At 43.8% G+C, this 23,913-nt stretch overlaps 1 protein-coding gene across 15 annotated transcripts in view; it reads right to left on the bottom strand.

Annotated features, from left to right (window-relative positions):
• Nucleotides 1-1,514: 1,514 nt before the first annotated feature.
• The window catches only part of ZBTB8A (zinc finger and BTB domain containing 8A), a 65,123-nt gene continuing 42,724 nt past the window's right edge, over nt 1,515-23,913 (bottom strand). For 11 of the 15 annotated variants that reach the window (XM_070078814.1, XM_070078810.1, XM_008273759.4 and 8 more), the window contains 3 exons: nt 14,200-15,023; nt 9,678-9,847; nt 1,515-5,788 (listed from right to left, as the gene is read on the bottom strand). In XM_070078814.1, the coding sequence (XP_069934915.1) occupies nt 5,456-5,788; nt 9,678-9,847; nt 14,200-15,022 (1,326 nt within the window). In that variant the 5' untranslated portion in view covers nt 15,023 and the 3' untranslated portion in view covers nt 1,515-5,455. Of the gene's footprint in view, nt 5,789-9,677; nt 9,848-14,199; nt 15,157-23,913 lie in introns of all 15 variants that reach the window. The other 4 variants (XR_011390793.1, XR_011390792.1, XM_070078813.1 and 1 more) reach the window with 2 other exon arrangements.

Genomic DNA, 23,913 nt, shown 5'->3' on the forward strand with positions numbered 1-23,913 from the left:
GGATTGGAAGTGGAGCAGCTGGGATTTGAACCACGCCCACATGGGAAGCCAGCGCTGCAGGCAGGCTTTACATGCTATGTCACAGTGCCGGCCCTGGAACTGAAGTATTTAAAGCTCCATGCTGGGGGGGGAAGCCATTGTAACCCATGAGTCGTACTTTGGAAATTTATATTCATTAAATAAAAGATTAAAAAAAAAAAAAAAAAAGAGAATGAGAAGGCAACATAAGCTCTTGAAAACCAAAAAGCTAAAATGTTATTTTTACTTCAACATTTGGACTGTTAAATCTTGCCTTTGACAAATATAAAATGTAATCAAAATAATTGAACAACAGATAAAATTGAGAGATAAGGATGGTTTTGGAAGAATCAGAGAAAAATGGAGGAATAAATATGCTTTTTTCTGGAATGAAGTAAAAAAAAATAAATAAATAAAGCTCCATGCTGATTTTCACGGGTAGCCACTGTGAGAGCCCCAGCTTAAGGCAAAAATATTGTTCCATTGTTTTCCCTTTACAGGTTGGATAAAAATAACACTCTTTATCAAAGGAATTATAGTGATAAGTAAAATTAATAAGGAATTAAAGGATTTTTCTCAGTTGGAAAATCAGGAAACTATTCAATGGAACTGTGCACCTAGAAATCTGAAAGAGCAAAATAAATCAAGTATAGTCCGCGAGGTACTGTCTCAGCTGTACTCAGCATGATCAGGTTCGCACACCGGCTCTTGGAGACCAAAGAGAAACAGGGGCTGGGATTTCTCTGGTCTTTGGTTTCCTATTTAAAGGTGATAAAACAAGTATGCAATGGTTTTTGCTGACGTGAGATAAAAAAGGGTTAGGGAAAGTGCTCACCGGCCGGCGCTCCGGCTCACTAGGCTAATCCTCTGCCTGCGGCACCGGCACACAGGGTTCGAGTCCCAGTCGGGGCGCCGGTTGCTCCTCTTCCAGTCCAGCTCTCTGCTGTGGCCCGGGAAGGCAGTGGAGGATGGCCCAAGTGCTTGGGCCCTGCACCCGCATGGGAGACCAGGAGGAAGTACCTGGCTCCTGGCTTCGCAGCACGCCGGCCGCGGCAGCCATTTGGGGGGTGAACCAATGGAAGGAAGATCTTTCTCTCTGTCTCTCTCTCTCTCACTGCCTGACTCTGCCTGTCAAAAAAAAAAAAAAAAAAAGTGCTCATCATGCTATTTAATTTCAAAATATTTTTCCTTTAAGAATCCCTATGCTTCTCTTGCTCTGTATGGTTTATTACCTATTAACATTCTACTCAAATATTTGAGTTTCAGTGGCATTAATACAGTGCTGTGGGGAGACAGCTGACATGTTTGAAAGTAAAGTTTATAGATCCTCTGTGGATTTTAATTTCCTGGGATATCCATGTCTTCATGAGCATGAATAGTTAAGAAGCTCCCATGTCAAAATAAAATATTAATCACATTTCACAGTATATAAAACAGCTGCCTAATTACTGCCATTTCTGTGATTACCTGCATTTTATCATTAAAACTCTTGTAACTAAAGTCACAACCTTTATATAACATTTATTTTGTATAGGATTTAGCCACAAACAATGCTTTAAACAATTGACTGTTACTTGTATAAAAATCATTTTATAAAAAAAATCATTTTATAAAATAGAATCATACACAATAGGCTTCAGTGAAGTCGGCTGACATTCCAGGATCTGGTGATTCTAATTCCTGCGTGGCCGCTGTTTCACGGGGCTGCCTTAGGTGGGCTGCTTTACAGTTCTGTGCTTCAACCACTTCCCCTTTCATGTGGGATAACTATTCCATAGATATGTAAAGAGTAACATAAAATTATTAAATATTTTGCAAATATAAAGTGCTATATAAATGATAATAATAATACCAAATACACTCTAACATAAATTAACATATAGCCTTCCATTTACAATCTACAGCTTGGTCCTGCTGCTCCTACTGTTATTACCCACCCAGCTAAACACATCTGCCTAAGCTGTACTGCTTTGGTGATTTTCCATACTGTTAATTTTAGGACTAGAAACATTTTTCCAAACCAATATAAGTGGAAATTCCAAGGTATCTTAGCACAACTTGGCAAATGACTTTCATGAATTGATTTCTAAGCACATAAATAATTAAGCCACCAAATTTGTTCATCCATTGAGCAGTAACTTGGCCACATAAAAAGCAGCAATATGGTTGTGTCAATTGCACCTCTTTAAAAAGTACCAAAAAATGTGTTCTTAGAAAGTTTTACAGTTTGATAACCACAGAAAAAACACCATACGCTAAGAGTGTGATTCCCTTCACTGAGACGCTGTGGTTACCTGCTCTTCAGTGAGACTCCTAGAAACTCTCAAAGGGAATCCAAGAAGTTAGCTGGCTTCGTGGTTTTCAATGTTGTGCTTCTGAATCCTGCAGAGGTGTCTGGGGAAAGGCTCACGGGACGGGGGCCTGAACCAGCGCAGCTCTGATTTTAGGGTTTATCCCTTAAATGTTGAACTTTTCTATGAAAAAAATCATTTGAAAAATTCTTGGGTAAGAGAAAAAAAATCTTCAACTGCTGACTGATCCATCTGCTTCCTCCAGACGCCAGGCATGATGGCGTGGCCCTTGCTTTTTGCAGAACTTCGTCACACTGCCCCGCACTCTCGAGGACAACAGACTTAGAAGGGCATCAGAAGCTGAGAAAAAGCATTCCTGGAGGAGCAGACTTTGGTCTAACCAACAATTATTTTCCTGATGTAAACAAACAAACAAAAATCCCTTGGCAGAAGTAAAGCTTATTTCAACAGATTATGCCTCTGTGTAACACTTTCCCGCATTTAAAAGTCAAAGAACTGTGTCTTCCCAGGAATCATCAATAGACAGCTTCACTCTAGGAAGAAACCCATCTCGAAAGTCTTAGGTATACATGACATGATGACCAGGGTCATTTACAACGTACAGATGTATCTTGAGTGTTCTTCCTTTATGATGGTGGGATGACAGAACCGGTGCTCTCTCTGAACTTGAGAGCTGTCTTGTGGGGATTGTTTGATGCTTGTTATAAACAATTACAAGAAAGTATTATTTCTGAAAAGGCAATTACAAGAGCTGGTGGTCCTGTGTTCAGCACACTTTGCTGATACTCATGCTGATGTATGTATAGTTTGCATGCAGGAGATAATAGCATAAAAGAACATTTAGATAGACTAAAGTGTGTTAAAAAATACAAATACAAGCACTACTTCATTTCTATGAATAAAGCTAAAATCAGCCATTTTTCCTATTGGCCCCAACAATGAAAAACCAGATTATAATTTTGAAAGGTGTTAGTATCACTCTAGTAAGAGTGGAGAATGGCATCATTGAATACAACTTAATTCAGAATCCTGATTTAGGAATGATTGTGATAGGAGGACAATGAACCCAATGCATACCATGGAGGCTTGAGGCAGCTGGAGACGTACCAGCAAGGGAATCTTGAAGTATCATAAAACTAAGTGGTTATTCATCTACTTATGACAAAATAAAAAAATTAATCATTTTAGACCATACATTAGTATCAAGGGCAATATTCATAAGAGAAAATACTAACTACAAAAGTGTCTTCTTGAGGTATGTAATGGCATTTAAAAACACAGTTTGATACAGGGAAGGGACTGTCTATATCACAAATTATATTAAGTTCTTTCTGATAATTTGCAGAGACCTTTACGAAGTTCACTTTTGGTACTTTAGAAATAAATAATGCTTCTCTAACTTAGCTGTAATTTTGGAATGTTTCATAATTCATATAGAGGAGGAGTTTAAACTTTGTTTCCTAGGAGAAAAGTCTGTTTTGAAAACATAAACAAGGTAAGCAAAAATGCTTAATGTGTTTAAAAAATAATTTGTTTAAATAGTTTCATATTTAAAGTTAACATTTAAGTAACATCACATAAAATACGTCAGTAGGTACAGGAACATTACTTAGCACTATCGGAATAACTAGATCAAATATTATGTTATGACAATGAATAAATTCTTTCCAACTTTATAATTCAGAATGGCTTATTTTTATAATTATTGCAGATGGCTGACTTTAATTCTTTGCCATTTCAGGAGACATTCAGGGAGCAATATTTGTAAGAGGATTATTTAAAATTAGAATCTCTCAGGGCTTGCTTTGTAGCACAGCAGGTTAAGCCATAACCCACAATGCTGGCATCCCATATGGGCATTGGTTCTAGTCCCAGCTGCTGCACTTCCAATCCTGCTCCCTGCTAACTGAGAAGGCAGCATAAGATGGCCCATGTCCTTGGGCCCCTGCCACCCACATGGGAGACCAGGATGGACTTTCAGGCTCCTGACTTTGGCCTGGCCCAGTCTTGGCCATTATGGCCATTTGGGGAGTGAACCAGAGGATGGAAGATCTTTGTATGTCTCTCCCTCTCTCAGTAACTCTGCCTTCCAAATCAATAAATAAATCTAAAAACAAACAAACAAACCTCAAAACACACACAAAAAAAACCCTAGAATGTGTCTAATTATCAATTCTAGCACTTAAAGTTTTGGACATTAATTTCTCATTTGTAAATCGGAGATGATGTCTACCTCACCGATCAGTGAATAAAACATGAGAGAGTACTTTATAAATAATAGAGCACTACACATGTGTCAGAAACTACACTTGGGGACTAGTAAGGATCTCTAGTTTTGTTTTTTTTTTTCTCTAGAGAGGTAGGGAAATATCTTGACAGGTTTTCACAAACCACAGGGACTTTTCAAAGTCAGTATTGATTTCTTGATTTAAGCAAAGTAACGTGTATACAATGCTTGGCCAACCTTACTTTTGTTTTGTTTTTTTTTTTTTTTAATAATTCTGTCTACATCAGAGCAATTTTAAACTTAATGACAAAAATTTCAAATACGCACAATTTTGAACATCTTAGATTACTCTTCTGCCATAATCTAAAACATTTAGGACACTGGAATAATGCTATATTGTTTCAGATCTGAAGTTAATAGGAAAACATATTAGTTCAGGCAGATGGGTTGCCAGGCCCTTAAATGTGCTCTTACCTGGTTCCCTGCGGAATTCAGTATTGATGGTATATATATTTTTGGAATTGTCTTACATGAAGTTCAGTTATGATAAATTTATTTAAAATATTTTCTTTGAAAAAAAGTTTGCTAAGTAGATCTTCCAATAATAAAAGAAAAAAGGTGTCTCCGCATATGTAAAAGGATTACAGTAAAAGTAAGAGGATAATCATCCACCCATCATGCCAACTCAAGCTAGGTCTTTCTTTCCAGTGCAGCAACGTATTACAGGGCAACCAAGCTCAGAATGGATACAATGGCCTGTTCAGAAAGCATGCAGGTTACATCAGGTCATTCCTTTTAAGTCAGTAATAAACTTGCTAACCAGACTCTGACCATGGAAAGAGACACACGGAGGCAATGAAGATGCACACATGCCAAGCTCTGCTGGTTCCCCTTATGGCTACCTAATGTTGGGCTTTCTTTCCTTTTCTTCTTCTTCTTCACTGTCATCAACCTGCTGGATGACCAGATCAGCCGACCCGTCCTCCACAATCTCCACGTAGGATCTGTTCTCGTCTTCACCCAAGCGCCACCTGGACTCCTTCTCTGCATCGGATGAGGACAGAAGATGCTGCTCAGCTTCCAGATCGACCGGGAGGCTGTCGATGCCGACCTCCGCGAGGCACTCGTTACACAGCCTGTAGCGCCGCGTGCCTTCCTGCACCACGTGTCCTGTTACATCAGTCACGTGGCGTTTACATTTTCTGCAGATTAGTTTGCAGGCCTGGTGGATCTGTGCAGAAATTTAGATAGCGGTAAAAAATGACTTTTCAAAAGCAAAGTTTGAGTTATAGGTCTCATTCGGTTCACAAACTTAAGATGCTCAAAGCCATGCATTAAATTCAAATTAATATCTAATTATTAGAGAAAGATCATAGGCTTGGTGATAAATGTATGCCACAGAAATATATTTTTTAAAGATTTATTTTATTTATTTGGAAGTCTGAGAAAGGAAGAGAGATCTTCCATCTGCTAGTTCACTCTCCAAATGGCCGCAACAGCCAGGGCAGGGCTAGACTGAAGCCAGGGGCCAGGAGCTTCTTCTGGGTCTCCCATGTGGGTGCAGGGGCCCAAGCATTTAGGCCGCCTTCCATTCTTTTCCCAGGTGCATTAGCAGGGAGCAGGATCAGAAATGGAGCACCTGCGACTCAAACTGGAGCCCATATAGGATGCTGGTATCACAGGTGGCAGCTTTACCCATTATACCACAATGCTGACCCCAGTCACAAAAATATTAAACATCACCATTCTCTAAATAATGGCTATAATGGTTTTATTTATTTTTAAAAGGTTTATTTATTTATTTGAAAGGTAGGGAAACAGAGAGAGAAACCTTTCATCCACTGGTTCACTCCCTAAATGACCACCAACTGTCAGGTTTGGGCTAGGCTGAAGCCAGGAGCCAGGAACTCCATCCTGGTCTCCCACATGGGTGGACAGGGCCCAAGCACTTGAGCCATTATCTGCCACCTTTCCAGGTACATTAGCAGGGACTTGGATAGAAGGCAAAGCAGCAGGGACTTAAACTGGTACTCTGACATGGGATGCCAGTATCACAGACATCCTGGATCACTGTGCCATAATGCTGGCCCATGGTTTTATTATTATTACATACACTTAATAATTTCACAAATCCTTTAATCCAATAGTATTCCGATATCTGATGTAGCCAATGGATACATTCCCAGGATAGTAATAATTGTAAACACTTACTATGTACCATGTACTGTTCTAAGGATTTTACATATTTTAACTTGAGGGAAAATGCCTCTCTTGCTTCAAGAGAGAGTGAATTTTCTTATTTCACTAGAGGAAGAAAATATATTGTCTAAATTTAAATGCATCGATTTTTAAAAGATGTGTTTACTTGTGTGAAAGGCAGAGTCACAGAGAGAGGGAGAGACAATAAGGGAGAGATCTTCCATCTGTTGGCTCACTTCCCAAATGGCCGCAACAAGCAGGGCTGGGTCAGGCTGAAGCCAAGAGTCTGGAATTCCATCTGGGTCTCCCACATGGGTGCAGGGGCCCAACATTTGGACCATCTTCCATTGCTTTCCCAGGAGTGTTAGCAGATAACTGGATGGGAAGTGGAGCATCCAGGATTTGAACTGGCATTCATATGAGATGCAGGTACCATGGCCAGGGACTTAACCAGCTGTGCTACAACACTGGCCTCATGAATATTTGTGGATAGAAGGATCACTTGTCATTTTATTAACATAAGGTCTGGCAGAAAGAGGACTGTAGGGTATATGTTTTGTACAGGAGTTAAGATGCTGCTAGGGATGCCCATATCCCATATCAGAGTACCTAGGTTTGAGTCCTGGCTCTACTTCCGATTCTAGCTTCCTGCTAATGCACACTATGAGGGACAGCAGTTATGGCCTGACCTAGCCCCCAGTGTTGTGAGCATTTGGGGAGTGAACTAGCAGATGAAGATCTCTCTTACCCTCTGTCTCTCCCTCTTTCTCTGTTACTTAACTGCTTTCTAGTTTTTATCTTTATTTTTTTCTTATTTTTAAAAATTTTATTTATTTTTATTTACTTGAAAGGTAGATAAAGAGAGAAAATCTTTCAATCTTCCATTTGCTGGTTCAATCCCCAAATGCCTGCAACAACTGGGGCTGGACCAGGCCAAAGCTAGAAGCCAGGAAATTCATCCAGGTCTCTCACATGGGTGATAGGAACCCAAGTACTGGAGCCAGCACCTGCTGCCTCCCAGGGTGAATTAACAGGAAGCTGGATTAGAAGCAGAGGTGGTGTGCCGGCAGTGTGGCACAGCAGGTAAAGCCGCTGCCTGTGATGCTGGCATCCCATATGGGTGCAGATTCGAGACCCAGCTGCTCCACTTCCAATCCAGCTCCCTGCTAACATGCCTGGGAAAGCAACAGAATACAGCCCAAGTGCTTGGGCCCCTGCCACCCATGTGGGAGAGCAGGAAGAAACTTCTGCCTTTAGCCTGGCCCAGCCATGGCCATTGTAGCCATCTGTGGAGTGAACCAGCATATGGAAGATCTCTCTCTCTCTCCCTCTCTCTAATTCTGACTGTCAAAAAAAAAAAAAAAAAAAAAAAAGTCTGGTTTCATGACATTAATGAAGGCAGAGTTTGCTTGGCTCACTGCCATATACCTATCACTTAGTGACATTAGCAGGGAGCTGGATTGGAAGTGGAGCAGCCAGGACTAGAAACGTGCCCATATAGGATGCCACTGTTCCAGGTGGCAGCTTAACCCATTATGCCACAACGCCAGCCCCTATACCTATCACTTAGTAGGTACTCAATATATATTTATCATATAAATAACTGTAAAGCAATATATGAAAAAATCACCTCAAGTAACCTTTAAAATTAAAGAGAATTCTTATTAAGAGAATAATTTTGAAAAATAAGTTTGCTGCAAGATGAAAGCAGAATAATTCCTGCATCGCTGTCTTACTGAACCACCAGGGCACTGAGGTCTGTCTGAGGCTGACAGTCCCTGAATGGGAGTGGCTCTGCGGCCTACCTTCCTTCCTTCCTTCCTTGAGGAGACCGTGGAGAAAATAGAGAGAAACTAGGACAGGTGCGATAGACGGAGGCCAGACAGCCACAACTGGAGTAAGAAGCTGCTAGGGAAAGCTTCAGTAATCCCTGGTAGGGGGCCGGCGCTGTGGCACAGCAGGCAAAGCCACCGCCTGCAATGCTGGCATCTCATATGGGCTCCTGTTCGTGTCCCAGCTGTTCCACTTCTGATCCAGCTCCCTGCTAAAGGCCTGGGAAAAGTAGTGGAGGTTGGCCCAAGTATTTGGACCCCTGCTACCCATGTGGGAGACATGGATAAAGCTCCTGGCTCCTAGAGCCAGGCCCAGACCTGAGCATGGTGGCCATCTAGGAAATGAATCAATAGATGGAAGATCTCTGTCTCTCCCTCTCTTTCTGTAACTCTGGCTTTCAAAACAAATAAATCAATCTTTAAAAAAAAAATCCCTGGTAGTTGCTGAATATAGGAAATAGTGAGTCAGACCTAGATTAAAACACGAATAGCTTATATTATCTATGGCTCTGAGCAGACCAGTGTGCAACACCCTATTAGATTTTATGTGAGTTAAAATGTAAGGGACTTGTGCTGTTGCATAGTGGGTAAAGCTGCTGCCCGCAGTGCCAGCATCCCATATGGGCACTGGTTCTAGTCCACTTCTGATCCAGCTCTCTGCTATGGCCTGGGAAAGCTGAAGATGGCCCAAGTCCTTGGGCCCCTGCACCCACGTGGGAGACCTGGAAGAAGCTCCTGGCTCCTGGCTTCAGATCGGCCCAGCTCTGGCCATGGCAGCCATTTGGGGAGTGAGCCAGCAGATGGAAGATTTTATCTCTCTGCCTCTGCCTCCATGTAACTTTCAGATAAATAAATAAATAAATCTTTAAAAGATGGAAATACAAAACCATTGATCATCACAAGACTATCTCTGACTTCAGGATTTCAAAGGAGATGTTACAATCTGTATGTACATTTATGTACACATGTGATGATGCCTTATGTGCAAAGCAGAAATGTTAAACTGAGTTATATGAAAACCAGGTTATCCCAAAGCAGACACATGCATGTGCTTCTCAAGAAGCAAAACGATGGCAGCTGCATACGTACTGTTCGAAAATGGCTACTCAGATGGTCCAGCCTGCTAAATCTCTTCCCACAAGCTTGGCACGGGTAGGGCCTTTCCCCCGTGTGGCAGCGCAGGTGGCGCTTCAGGTCTGCTTTCCGCTTCACCACGTGGGTGCAGTAGGGGCACTTGAACCGCATCCGGGGCAGCTCATCTGTCAGGAGACAGTTCAGTCAATCACCGAGCCCTCCAGTAACTACTCTACCAACAGGAAGAATCCAAAAGGAGTCGGCGTGCCCCGTCTCGGAAAGGAAGGAGAAACAGAGGAGACAGACATTTTAAGACTAGATTGTCGGCCGGCGCCGCGGCTCACTAGGCTAATCCTCCGCCTTGCGGCGCCGGCACACCGGGTTCTGGTCCCGGTCGGGGCGCCGGATTCTGTCCTGGTTGCCCCTCTTCCAGGCCAGCTCTCTGCTGTGGCCAGGGAGTGCAGTGGAGGATGGCCCAGGTGCTTGGGCCCTGCACCCCATGGGAGACCAGGAAAAGCACCTGGCTCCTGGCTCCTGCCATCGGATCAGCGCGGTGCGCCGGCCGCGGCGGCCATTGGAGGGTGAACCAACGGCAAAAGGAAGACCTTTCTCTCTCTCTCTCTCTCTCTCTCACTGTCCACTCTGCCTGTCAAAAAAAATAAAAAAAAGACTAGATTGTCAACGAATCTGTGGCACAGGATAACTTCTGGATTTGGTGTAAAGTCTGTTAAGTTCAGACTTCCATACGTATCTGTTTAGTTAATGCAGAGGAGTTAGTTGATGTTGATAGTAATGATTTTAAATGTAAAAAGGTAATATTCAATTTTAAGACTCCAGACATCATCTAAAATCAAAGCATTTAATATTTGATTTAAAAAAAAATTTATTCATGTATTTGAAAGACAGAGTGAAAGAGAGGAAGAGATGGAGAAAGAAAGAGTTTCCATTTCTGGTTTACTACTCAAATGGCTGCAACAGCCAGGGCTAGGATGCCAGGAGCTTGAAACTCCTTCTGGGTCGCCCACAAGGGTGGCAGGAACCCAAGTACCTGAGCCATCATCTTCGGCCTCCAAGGAGCATTAGCAGGAAGCTGGATCAGAACAGGCAGCCCTTAAACCAGGTACTCTGACATGTGACGCAGGTGTCACAGATGACTTAACCTGCTGTGCCACAACACCTGCCCCAGGATTTCAGTTTTAAGTAACTTTTTTGTATATTTCTATTCCCTTGCCTTTACTTTTCATACACTTTTTCTGAAGGTGAAAAAATTTCAAGGATCTTTAATGTTTTGCTTTGAAGCTGACAATTACATTTAAAAATGTTAGTTGTGATTGGAAGCAAATATCAATTTAACAGCTGTTAAAGTCAGGTCATTATTGATGTTACATTTAAGTAATCTAGAATTATAAAAGTAGAGAGCCCAAATGAAAAAAAAAATAGTCTTTTTGAGGTTTAAAATGCAACAAGGGTTTCCCATTTTCGCTGTGATTTCTAGCTCTTGGTCAGTAGCAGAGCTCAGCAGGACTTGGCGTAGGATCTATACTACGGGCGCCAGCGCTGCAGTGGTGTAGTGGGCTAAGCCTCGCCTGTGGCTGAGGCAGTCCCGGCTGCTCCTCTTGCGATCCAGCTCTCTGCTGTGGCCTGGGAAAGCAGTAGAAGATGGCCCAAGTCCTTGGGCCTCTGCACCCACATGGGAGAACCAAGAAGAAGCTCCTAGCTCCTGGCTTGGGATCAGCCCAGCTCCATTGCAGCCATTTGGGGGAGTGAACCAGCAGATGAAAGACCTTTCTTTCTGTCTCCCTCTCTATCTGTAACTCTGACTCTTTTTTTTTTTTTTTTTTTTTTTTTTTTTTAATTTTTGACAGGCAGAGTGGACAGTGAGAGAGAGAGACAGAGAGAGAAAGGTCTTCCTTTGCCGTTGGTTCACCCTCCAATGGCCGCCGCTGCAGCCGGCGCACCGCGCTGATCCGATGGCAGGAGCCAGGAGCCAGGTGCTTTTCCTGGTCTCCCATGGGGTGCAGGGCCCAAGCACCTGGGCCATCCTCCACTGCACTCCCTGGCCACAGCAGAGAGCTGGCCTGGAAGAGGGGCAACCGGGACAGAATCCGGCGCCCGGACCGGGACTAGAACCTGGTGTGCCGGCGCCGCTAGGCAGAGGATTAGCCTAGTGAGCCGCAGCGCCGGCTGTAACTCTGACTCTTAAAAAATAAAATCTCAAAGAAAAGGATCTATATATGTTACAATTTTATACAGATTCAAATTAGTATCCTACAGGAAAATGGGATGGGTAAAAATCAGCCAGATTGTCTATTATTTTAAAACATTATCTACAAATATCCAAATTATTTTTAAGAATGTATGAGAATCAGGGAAATGTGAATTATGGCTAGCTACTTAGTGATATTAAGGAATTATTGGTCAATCTGTCCTGGTACGCTAACAGTATTTTATTTTTTAAGGTTGTATTTTAGGGACATATTCTGAAATTGTTACTCTTGAAAACAATACAAAGTCTGAGATTTGCTTAAAAATAATAAAGGAAGGGGTTGGGGTAAGGATAGAGATATAGTGCAAAGGTCCGGGAATTGAAAGAAACTGGGAAAAAAAGAAAGAAAGATACTGGAAGTAGGAATGGGGATGTGGCAATTATACTATTCCTTTCACTTTTTTTTTTTTTTGGACAGGCAGAGTGGATAGTGAGAGAGAGACAGAGAGAAAGGTCTTCCTTTTGCCGTTGGTTCACCCTTCAATGGCCGCCACGGCTGGCGCGCTGCAGCCGGCGCACCGCGCTGATCCGAAGGCAGGAGCCAGGTGCTTCTACTGGTCTCCCATGCGGGTGCAGGGCCCAAGCACTTGGGCCATCCTCCACTGCACTCCCTGGCCACAGCAGAGAGCTGGACTGGAAGAGGGGCAACCGGGACAGAATCCGGCGCCCCGACCGGGACTAGAACCTGGTGTGCTGGCGCCGCAAGGTGGAGGATTAGCCTATTGAGCCGCGGTGCCGGCCATTCCTTTCACTTCTGTATATGTTTTAAATTGTTCCAAAGCAAAAGGTTTTTTAAATTAAAGTATTATAATCTCTAAGAGTTTAATTTTATTATAATTTCTCTTTAAGTTTACAAGTAAACTATGAAACAAATTTGCTGACTAACTGAAGGAGATAACTTCCAATCCACACTCATTTTCAGTCTTACCAAGGGTGAAAGGAATATTATTAATATTATTATTTTAAGATTTATTTATTTATTTGATAGTCAGAGTTGGAGAGTTGGGAGGGGGAGATAAATCTTCCACCTACTGGTTCACTTCCCAGATGGATGGCCAGGGCTGGGCCAGGCCAAAGCCAGGAACCAGGAGCTTCATCCAGGTCTCCCTCATGGGTGGCAGGGGCCCAAGCACTTGGGCCACTTTCTGCTGCTTTTTCCAGGCCATTAGCAGGGAGCTGGGTTGGAAGTGAAGTAGTCAGGATATGAATCAATGCTTATATGGGATGCCAGTGTTGCGGGTGGCAGCTTAACCTGCTATGCCACAACACCAGCTCTATCAAAACTATCAACCTACACAGTCTTTCTGTATTTTAATTCTATCATAGAAACAAGAAACTTTATCGCATACTGCTGCACATTGCTCCACTGCAGAATTACAGAATCAACGTTAGAGATTGTACTTTAGGTTTTTTTAAAGGTTGTATATTTATTTTTGAATAAATTATATATTTATCTATAGTGTATTCTCTATACACAGAAAAAAACCTAAAGTGAAAATATGTGTCTTATACATATTGGACCATTTAGAAAAGAGCTTTAATTACTTATCAGTATCAATCACTCACAGATACACGTTTGGAAAATCATGGGTTTTGATTCTCAGTATTCTATTATTTTGACTACTGTTAAATTTACCTGATATTATTTTGAATTAAAAAATTTAAGTTCATGTCTTATTAAATACATTTCATTATAAAAGTATGAAACTTAAAATTCACTGGTGGAGCTGGTGTTGTGGTACAATGAGTTAAGCCACTGCCTGCAGTGCCAGCACCAGTTCAAGTCTCAGCTGATCCAATTCTGATGCAGCTCCCTGCTGATGCACCTGAGAGAATGGTGGAAGATGGCCCAACTCCTTGGGCCTCTGCACCCACATGGGAGACCTGGATGAAGCTCCTGGCTCCTGGCTTCAGCCTGGCTCAGCTCTGGGCATCGTGGCCATTTTGGGGGTAAACCTGAAGACAGAGGATCTATCTCTCCCTCTCTCCCCTTGTAACTGCCTTTCAAATAAAATAAATCTTAAAAAAATCACTAGTTCCAATTGTCAATAATACCCAAGGGAATTTTGAGCCAGAATTTATTTATATGGGTTTTCAAAAAGTTCATAGTGTGCATCATGAAAGAACTGCACATGGATTTCAATGTCTTTTTGTGGGAGGGGGGCACCAAAATAAACTTGTTTTTATTTCATTTTCCCACAACCTTCTTTAACTACCCTTGTATAGGAGTCTGGAACCTAGTTGAGGGGTGGTTTGGCTCTTTTTGGATACCTGGAAAACTTCTGGATGTGACATCAGGTCCTTGACCATACTGATAGCCAACAGGAGTGGAGTCCATTTCAGCATCAACCGGTGCTTGTTCTTCTGATTGGGAAACATGGCCGGAAGAATCGGAGGTCCGTGCTTCCCGTTTGCTTGACTTAAAATGACCAACATCGGACGGCTGTGACAATCGCAAATGCTTGGTCTTTTTAATGGCGTCTTTCCTCTGCTCGTGCTTGGCCAGCAGCTGTTGCGCATTCCTGTGGGAGACTGGGTGGTAATGATACTTACTCCACGCTTTTCCACTTATTCCACCTGCTCCTTGCTCGGGGTTTAAGTGAGAGTGTGGAGAACCACTTCCTTCTTGCCAGCCACTACTATACAAAGAGGGACGTTCTGTGCCATTAGAGTGGGCATCTTTATCTGAGAGACTGAAATAGCGGTCTTTCTCTTTCTCACTGATGTCCAGTGAAGATTTAATGAACGTCTTGCACACACTAATGACATCAGTCATCTGAAGGAAGCTGGCAGCTGACATCACTTCGATGACATTCTGCCCGGTGAGAGACAGTCTGCCGGAGTAGACAAAGTCCAGGATGACCGTGAAAGTGTCCGGGGAGAAAGCCTGAAAGGTGGCAGTGGTTGGCTGGCTCGTCTCCTTTGAGTTCTGAGACAGCAGCATTTTGAAGTAGCCGCTACTGGCAAACAGCACGTTCCGATGGGCTTTGAAGACCTTCCCTTCCACCAGGATACTGCAGTCACAAAACACGTCCTGTCTGCGCTGCTCGTTCAGCTGCTGCAGGAGGTGGGACTGATGAGAGGAGATCTCCATGCTGCAGAGGAAAAGACACAGGTCAACAACGATCCTTCTCGGAGGACAGTGAACTCCGAGAACGCCTCTCTCCTTCGGGACCCGGTGTTGTGGCTCAGCAGGTGAAGCCACGGCCTGCGACTCTGTCCGTTATTCTTCCAGGAGAAAACAGTCCCCAAGACACAGAAGACAACAGATTTCACAATGTTATTTAATGCAGTGCTACTAGTTATTAGACTTCTAAAAATTATTTGTCAGCGAACCTTATTGAGCATCTCCAATATACCTGGTCTGCTATATGGCTGAACTAACTGAAAAATTTTGATTCTTTCTTTCATGTAGTTTTCAACTGAGAGGGGGTATCAGGCATTAAATAAACACTCATATGACATTAGCTAAGAGAGAAGGAGAGTGCTACCGGGAGTATTAAAGGGTAAACTAGTTCAAATTGGGATGGAGGTGGCTAGGGAATACCTCTCTGGAAGGCAACATTTAAACTGAGACCTCAAAGATGACCAGGAATTATTAGCAGGAGAAGAGTGAGGGGTAAAAGTTTCCGACCTCAGCAAAGTGGAGGTGTAGAAGGCACAGAACCTTTTCTGCCACAGATCCTTAGAGATGCTGGTTAAACTATAGCCTAAGCTTTAACAACGTAGGGTGGGCTTGTGAGACAAATTAAGAAATCCGAGACGCCAGCAGAGAAGAGGAGGTAGAGCTGGAGCAGCAAGCACGTGAGCCCGTGAGCATGGCCAGCAGTGGCTCTGGGTATATTTACGTCAACAGCAAACCCCAGTCCGTGAGCACAGGAGCTAGAACCTTGAGGAAAAAGGACGAGGGACTCCCTCATTCACACGAGGAAAAGGGAAAGAAGGTTTGTCTTTGCAGGGCCTTGCATGGGGAAAAAGTCCATGTAAGATATTCAGACCCAAGATTGTACCTCATATGAGATTTTAGAGTTCAAATTTATTTTACCTGCTTGGTGTGGGAAACCCGACAGTGCAAATCTAATACTAGAATTAGTCCTGGGATGGTGGTGCCCCTAGGGTACCTTGCAGAGCAAATCCAAAAGTGCTCAGGAAAGATGTTAGAACCCAAGACAGGCAGGAAGTAAGCTCTGCCTAAAGCTGCACTCAGAATCATTTCCCTCTTTTATACAAAGCGGATCGCTTCCGACTTTATACAGATATGACACCTAATATATGCTATCTTAAAAGCATTGAAAACAGAAAGTTCCCCTTGATTTCACGTGCACCTCTCAGATCCCTTGTATAAAATTTATAGAGTTTTGTTTTGTTCTTTGTTGTCTTCTCTCTTGAAACCATTCCAACCAATTCCCACTATCAAAACCATCGTTTCTTTTTTTTTTTTTTTAAGTTTTCTTTATTTATTTGAAAGTCCGAGTTACAAGAGAGGAAGAGTCAGAGACAGAGGGAGAGAGAGGTCTTCCATACGCTGGTTCATTCCCTAAATGGCTGCAACAGCAGGGCTGGGCCAGGCTGAAGCCAGGAGTCAGAAGCTTCTTCTGGGTCTCCCATGTGGATGCAGGGCCCTAAGCACTGGGGCCATCTTCCACTGCTTTCCCAGGCCATAGGCAGGGAGCTGGATCGGAAGTGGAGCAGCCAGGACAGGAACCGTCATCCATATGGGATGCCAGCACCAGAGGCGGAGGCTTAACCAACTTTGCCATAGTGCCAGCCCCTGTTTACTCTGTATTTCTATAGTTTGATTATATTTTATCCTTCTCTCCTTCCCAAACTCATGTAGGAGACTAAATTCCCAAAGTCGTATGTTAACGATATTAAGAGGGTGGAAACTTAATCTCACCACGGTGTTTAGGGTGTTCTCTCCTACATATTCACGTTATTCTATAGGGACTTGAGTCATAATGGATTAAGAGCAACCTCACCCTAGTATGATCTCATTTTAAGTAATTACATCTGCAATGATCCTATTTCCACACAAAGTGTTTTGGATCTATTTCTACACAAAGTGTTATGGATTAGGACTTCAAAATATCTTGAGGGGAGCAATTTAACTCATAATAATATGTTAAAATGGTATATTACGGAGCAGATGTTTGGTGTAGCACCTTATGTTACCGCTCAGGACACTCACATCTTATGCCTTGATAAAGTCCCAGCTACTCCTTCAAGGCAGCAGATAATGACACGAGTGTTCGAGCCCCTGCTGTTCATATGGGAAATACAAAAGGAGTTCTTGGCTCCTAGTTTCAGCCTGCTCCAGGTTTAGCTGTTGTGGGCTTTTGGGGAACGAATCTGTGGATGGAAGATCTCTTTCCACCTGTCTGCTTCTCTTTCTCTGCCTTTCAAATAAAATGAAAAGAAATTTAAAAAAATTGTAAATCCTATATTATATTAATGGATTACTTGGGTGTTGAATGATCTTTGCTTCTGAGATAAACTAACTTAGTCTTTATTTAAAAAATAAGATTTAGTTATTTATTTGAGAGGCAGAGTTATAGTCAGAGAGAGGAGGAGGCAGAGAGAGAGAGATATCTTCCATCACTGGCTCACTCCCCAAATGGCCACAGTGGCTGAGGCTGGACCAGACTGAAGGCAGGAACCAGGAGCTTCTTTTGGTTCTCTCTTGTGGGTGTAGGGGCCCAAGAACTTGGGCCATTAGCAGGGAGCTGGATCAGAAGTGGAGCAGCTGGAACGTGAACTGGTGCCCATATGGGATGCCGGTGCTCTAGGCAGAGGCTTAACCTACTACGTCACAGCACCGCTCCCCCTGTAGTCTTTACCTTTACTATTTAGCCTAAAATAGATAAATATTCTTTTGGGTTTTTTTGTTTGTTCTTATTTGAGAGGCAGAAAAACAGAAACAGAGGTAGACAGAGTTTCCATCCACTGGCTCATTCCCCAGTACATGGGACTAGGTCAGACGGAAGCTGGGACCTTAATCCAGGTCTGTCATATAGGTAGCAGGGACCCAACCATTCGAGCCATTACCTGTTGCCTCATAGAGCCTGCATAACCAGGAAGCTGGAATCAGGAACCAGAGCTGGGACCTGGGATCCATGCACTCTGATATGGGACGCAGGCATCCTAACTGGTAACTTAACTGCCAGGCCATCTTCTGCCTTTTCAGTTCTCCAATATTATATGGACCTGTGTAATAGGTCAAATACTATCTCTCCCACCCCCTCCCCTACCCCCAAGTCCCCATCCATCGGGAACCTCAGAATGTAACCTTATTTGGAAACAGTTTTTACAGATGTAAGTAGTTAAGATGAGGTCATACTGGATTAGAGTGGACTGTAAATCCAATGACTGCTGTCCTTGTTAGAAGAGGAGACGACACAGGGAAGGCGGCCATGAGGGGACCGAGTTCAGGACTGACAGCAGCCATCGGCAGCTGGAAGAGGCAAGGAAGGGTTCTCCGCCAGAGCCTTCCGAGGCAGCGTGGCCCTGCCAACACTGCCTCTGACTTGCAGCTTCCAGAACTGGAGAACACTTTTCAGTTGTTTTAAGCCACCTCTTTACAATACTTTGTTGCAGCAGCCCTGGGAAACAAATGCAACTTGCAAAAAAAATTATTTAACCAATAAAAACAGTAATTTCATAGAGTTGATATAAAATTTTTGATTAAAAATTATTTAATGAATGGAAATATTATCTCTGTATTAACAGAAACTACAACTATTTAGAAGCTATGAAAATTATTGTTTTAGTGGATATTTTTGTTTGCCAACCTATTTTATAATTTTTCTGATTACTCATTGTTCTGGTCCTACTAGTCCCTCTAATCTGGTAATAACTTTTCTTTTTTTTAAAGAGTCATTATTTATTTGAAAGGTGGAGTGACAGAGCAAGACACACACACACACACACAGAGAGAGAGAGAGAGAGAGAGAGAGATCTTTCATTTATTGGTTCGTTACCCAAATGGCAACAACAGCAAGACAGGGCCAGGCCAAAGCCAAGAGCCTGGAACTCCACTCCAATCTCCCATCATCTGATGCTTTCCCAGGTACATTAGCAGGAAGCTGTATCAGAAGCAGAGGAGCCAGACTCCACTGACAGTCCAACACGGGATGTGGGTGTCCCAAGTGTGGCTTAAACTGTTATACCACAACGCTCACTCCTCTTTTTTAAAATTTACTTATTTTTACTTTATTTGAAAGGCAGAGGTGCAGTGAGATAGACAGACAGATGAAGAGAGAAAGACCTGCCATTTGCTGGTTCGTTCCTCAAATGCCCACAACAGCCAGGGAGGGGCCAGGCTGAAGCCAAGAACCTAGAAGTCAATCTGGGTCTCCCCCATGGGACAGGGACCCAAGTACTTGCACTATCATTGGCTGTGTTCTAGGGACATTAGCAGGAAGCCAGAACAGAAGCAGAGTAGCTGGGACTCAAACCAAGCACTCTGATATTGGATGTGGGCATCTCAAGTACACCCAATGCATGCACTTTTTAAAATGCTTCAAAGGGGGGTGGGGGGAATCTTCCATCCCCTAGCTCATTCCTCAAATGGCTGCAACAGCTGGGGCTTGGGCCAGGTCAAACCAGGCGCTCCATTTGGGTCTCCATTTGAGCCAGCACCTGTTGCTTTCCCAGGGTGCACACCAACAGGAAACTGAATCAGAAGCAGAGGCAGAACCTGATCCCTGGCACTCCAATATGGGATGCACTCATCCCAAGCAGTGTCTTAACTACTGTGCCACAAGCCCACCCCATCAAGTCTTCTAAGAGGATCACCCCTCACCTCTTTTGGTTCCTATAGCTGGGAAGTATTGACATGACCCATCACAACTGGGGTCAAATCATGAGCTAGATTTAACAAATCAGAGTGCTGCATTCCCAAAACCAGCCACTGGTTTGGAGATGGACACATCAAACAAGGCAAGCTAAGGAGGCTCAACCAAAATGAATCTTGGCATTTTCACTGGAATAACTAGGAAAGAAGACCTTTCGTCTACAGATGTAAAGATGCAAGCTTGGGGTTGTTGTAAATGTTCTTTCCCCACGAGCAGGGCGTCTACAAGAGAAGACTAACAGAAAGGAAAGCAGTGCAGAGAAAGAAAGACAACCCAGATCCTACTGACTTCATTTTGCTCCCTAGAACAGGGATTGGACTTTTTTTTTTCTTCCTGTAAAGTGGCAGAAAGGCATTATCTTAGGGTCAGGAGGCCACAGATCTCTTTCATTACTTACACAACTCAACCTTTGTGGCACTCAACTCAGCCACTGTAGTGTAAAAGCAGCCACGAATATACATGAAGGCATGGACTTGAGTGTGTTCAAGGAAAGCTTTGTTTTCAAAAACAGGCAGAAGCTACCCTTTGCCAGCCCCAGTCCTGAACCCAACTATCCCTTAAATTGTATCTATCCTTGTACTTTTCAGTTACTTAACCCAACAATGCCCTGTTTCTTAAGCCAATTTGAGTTGACTCTCATTTTACTTATAATCAGGGAATGCTGATGAATAGATATAGTTATTTCTAAAGAGTTTAGACTTTTTGGGTTAACTTTTACCTATCCATTAGTGCAAATTTTTTTTTTTTTTTTTTTTTTTTTTTTTTTTTTTTTTTTTTGGACAGGCAGAGTGGACAGTGAGAGAGAGAGACAGAGAGAGAAAGGTCTTCCTTTGCCGTTGGTTCACCCTCCAATGGCCGCCGCTGCAGCCGGCGCACCGCGCTGATCCGATGGCAGGAGCCAGGATCCAGGTGCTTTTTTTCCTGGTCTCCCATGGGGTGCAGGGCCCAAGCACCTGGGCCATCCTCCACTGCACTCCCTGGCCACAGCAGAGAGCTGGCCTGGAAGAGGGGCAACCGGGACAGAATCCGGCGCCCCAACCGGGACTAGAACCCGGTGTGCCGGCGCCGCAAGGTGGAGGATTAGCCTATTGAGCCACGGCGCCGGCTGCAATTTTTTTTTTTTTTAAATCTAACCATAACCTTGAAAGCATGTCCAAGTCATTGCCAGTTCTTTTTCAGCCATAACAGTGTTGCATAACCATTTTAATTTTACTCTTCTAAGCTTTAAGAAAAACATTACTTCTGTAGGAGAAAGCATAGACTTTTTTTAGATTAAATTTCAATGGGATTTTGCTTTTTACGCAATTTGTAGAAGTTGAAAGTGAGCATCAGTATTGTAGCTACTGTGTGCAAATTATTTAAATAGGCCCCTAATTAGAGCTGATAGTGAGAGGGAGGGTCACATAAATGTAAAGTGGAAAATTATCTTCTCCTGACTCAGACTTGAGTGCAGTCTTCGACAAGCGGGGGCACTGTGGGGGGGTGGACTTAAAGGAAGGACCGGGAGCTGTGCACGATGACTTCAGCGCAGGCTGCACCAAACGGTAGTCACAAGACCTCTTCCCGGATGTGAAATACATCAGCTGAATTCCTAGGGTTACAATCTCCAGTCTTGAAAAGGCAGATACAATTTCAAGATAGGATTAAGAGTTCAGTGGGATTAATGGAAAGATCCTGACAGATAGAAGGGAAAAAGCAATTAACATACACTGAAAGCCACAACCGGGTAACATAAGGATGGCAGGGAGGGAGGAGAATGAGAACCATCAAGGATGACTCCAAAGTTTACGGACTGGGGCCAGCGTTGTGTTATAGTGGTTAAAGCTGCTGCCTGTGACGCCAGCATCCCATGTGGGTGCCAGTTCGTGTCCTGGCTGCTCCACTTCTGATCCAGCTCCCTGCTAATGGCCTAGGAAAATCGGCAGATGATGGTCCAGGTGTTTGAGCCCCTGCAACCCACATGGCGGACCCATATAAAGTTCCTGGCTCCTGGTTTCTGCCTGGTCTCCCATGTAGGTGCAGGGACCTGCAATGGAAGTGGAGCAGGGGCCAGCACTGTGGTGTAGCGAGTAAAGCTGCCACCTGCAGTGCCAGCATCCCATATGGGAGCCAGTTCAAGTCCCGGCTGCTCCAGTTCCAATTCAGCTCTTTGCTGTGGCCTAGGAAAGCAGTAGAAGATGGCCCAAGTCCTTGGGCCCCTACTCCTGTGTGGGAGGCCCAGAAGAGGCTCCTGGCTCCTGGCTTCAGATTGGTGCAGCTCCAGCTATTGTAGTCAACTGGGGAGTGAACCAGCGGATGGAAGACCTCTTTCTCTTTCTCTCTGCCTCTCCTTCCCTCTCTGTGTAACTCTGACTTTCAAATAAATAAATCTTAAAAAAAAAAAAAAAGGAATGGAGTAGCTGGGACTTGAACCAGCGCCCATATGGGCGGCCAGCACTGCAGGTGGAGGTTTAAACTTCTCTACCACAGCAGCAGCCCCTGGTTATTTATCTTTTGTTTCTAGGCCCCACAATTGTCCTTTTTATATTCTGCTTTGTTCGGATGGGGCTGGGAGTCTTCAAATTACAACTCGCAGGATCTCTCATCAGCTGGCTTCCTGGAGGATATCCCACATAGGTCTTTGGAGGGCAATCAGCAGACCAGAGAGAGAAGAGGGAAATTTCCTGCTTCTAGCTCTGGCAGTTGCTGTGGCAGCAGCCGGAAAAGAGCATTCTGGGCTACAGCAGAATCTCTGGTGGCTCCAGTTCCGCTCAAGCTGGCACCTTTTCAGTAGGTCCAAGCCTGACGGTGTCTCCAACAGTGCAGCAGCAGCTACAGGTTCCCCGGCTCCAGCTTCAAAGGGCATGGGCAGCGTGTGATCTCTGAGTATCATTTCCTTCTTTGTTTTTGTTTCTCCAGCCCTCTCCCTCATTTTTGCTCTCCCAGGCCTTCCTACACTGTAGTACTCCCTGTAGTAAATTATTTATGCCTGGAATGGCTCTTGTTTTCTGGATAGGACTTTTACTGTATAATTTGGGCACAATAAAAGATCCTAGGAATCAGGATTTGGGGGTTGGTTTGCTGTTTGGCTTGCATGGACTGACATCCTCACTGCCAGTGGAGAACAGAGCGGTAATATGCAATATCACACAGTGCACTATGATGTCATACGTTATTACTGATGTTTGCTTAGGAAGAAGTCCTATTGAAGGCAAGGCTTTGGGAGACCAACTGGCTGCTGCATTTAACCACTGCAGTAGTAACGATGACTACAAGGCCTCTGAGGAGGCTAGCTGCTTCCCTAGCACTTGCAGAAAAGAAACAGCAAGTTCTAGGGTTTAAATTTTCAGCTCAAGTTACCATCAAAGAAGCACAGAACATTTGACAGCACCCCTGAAGGAATCTCTCTGTGAACCCATAGGGTGGATATAGCTAAAAATTACTCATATGTAATCATGTACTCACACTGCAAAATTATGACATCATTGATTTTATAGCTTGACCAAATTTCTTATGTGAGGGGCACTGATTATGAAGGACAAGGAACCATAAATTGGAATGGGAACATTTAAATAGATTCAGACAAGAATCTTGAACACTTAAATTCCTCTTGTCAGAGGACTATAGCCTTCCCTTTTTATTTTTTTAAGATTTATTTGGGAGACCCTTGCTGTGGTATAGCAGGTAAAGTCACCATCTGCAGAACCAGCATCCCATATGGGTGCCAGTTGAGTCCTGGCTGCTCTACTTCTGATCCAGCTCTCTGCTATGGCCTGGGAAAGCAGTAGAAGCTGGCCCAAGTCCTTGGGCCCCTGCACCCACGTGGGAGACCAAGAAGTTCCTGGCTCCTGGCTTCAGATCGGCACAGCTCCAGCCATTGTGGCCATCTGGGGAGTGAACCAGCAGATAGAAGACCTCTCTCTCTCTCTGCCTTTCAAATAAATAAATAATTTTTTTTTTTTAAGATTCATATAGGGACCAATGCTGTGGTATAGTAGGTTAAACCTCTGCCTGTGGTGCCGGCATCGTATATGGGCACCAGTTTGTGTCCCAGCTGCTCCTCTTCTGATCCAGCTCTCTGTAGATGGCCGGGAAAGCAGCAGAGGATGGCCCAATGCTTGGGCTCCTGCACCCACTTGGGAGACACAGAAGA

The sequence above is a fragment of the Oryctolagus cuniculus genome, chromosome 7 (genome assembly GCF_964237555.1).
Source record: "Oryctolagus cuniculus chromosome 7, mOryCun1.1, whole genome shotgun sequence".
NCBI classification, from domain to species: domain Eukaryota; kingdom Metazoa; phylum Chordata; class Mammalia; order Lagomorpha; family Leporidae; genus Oryctolagus; species Oryctolagus cuniculus.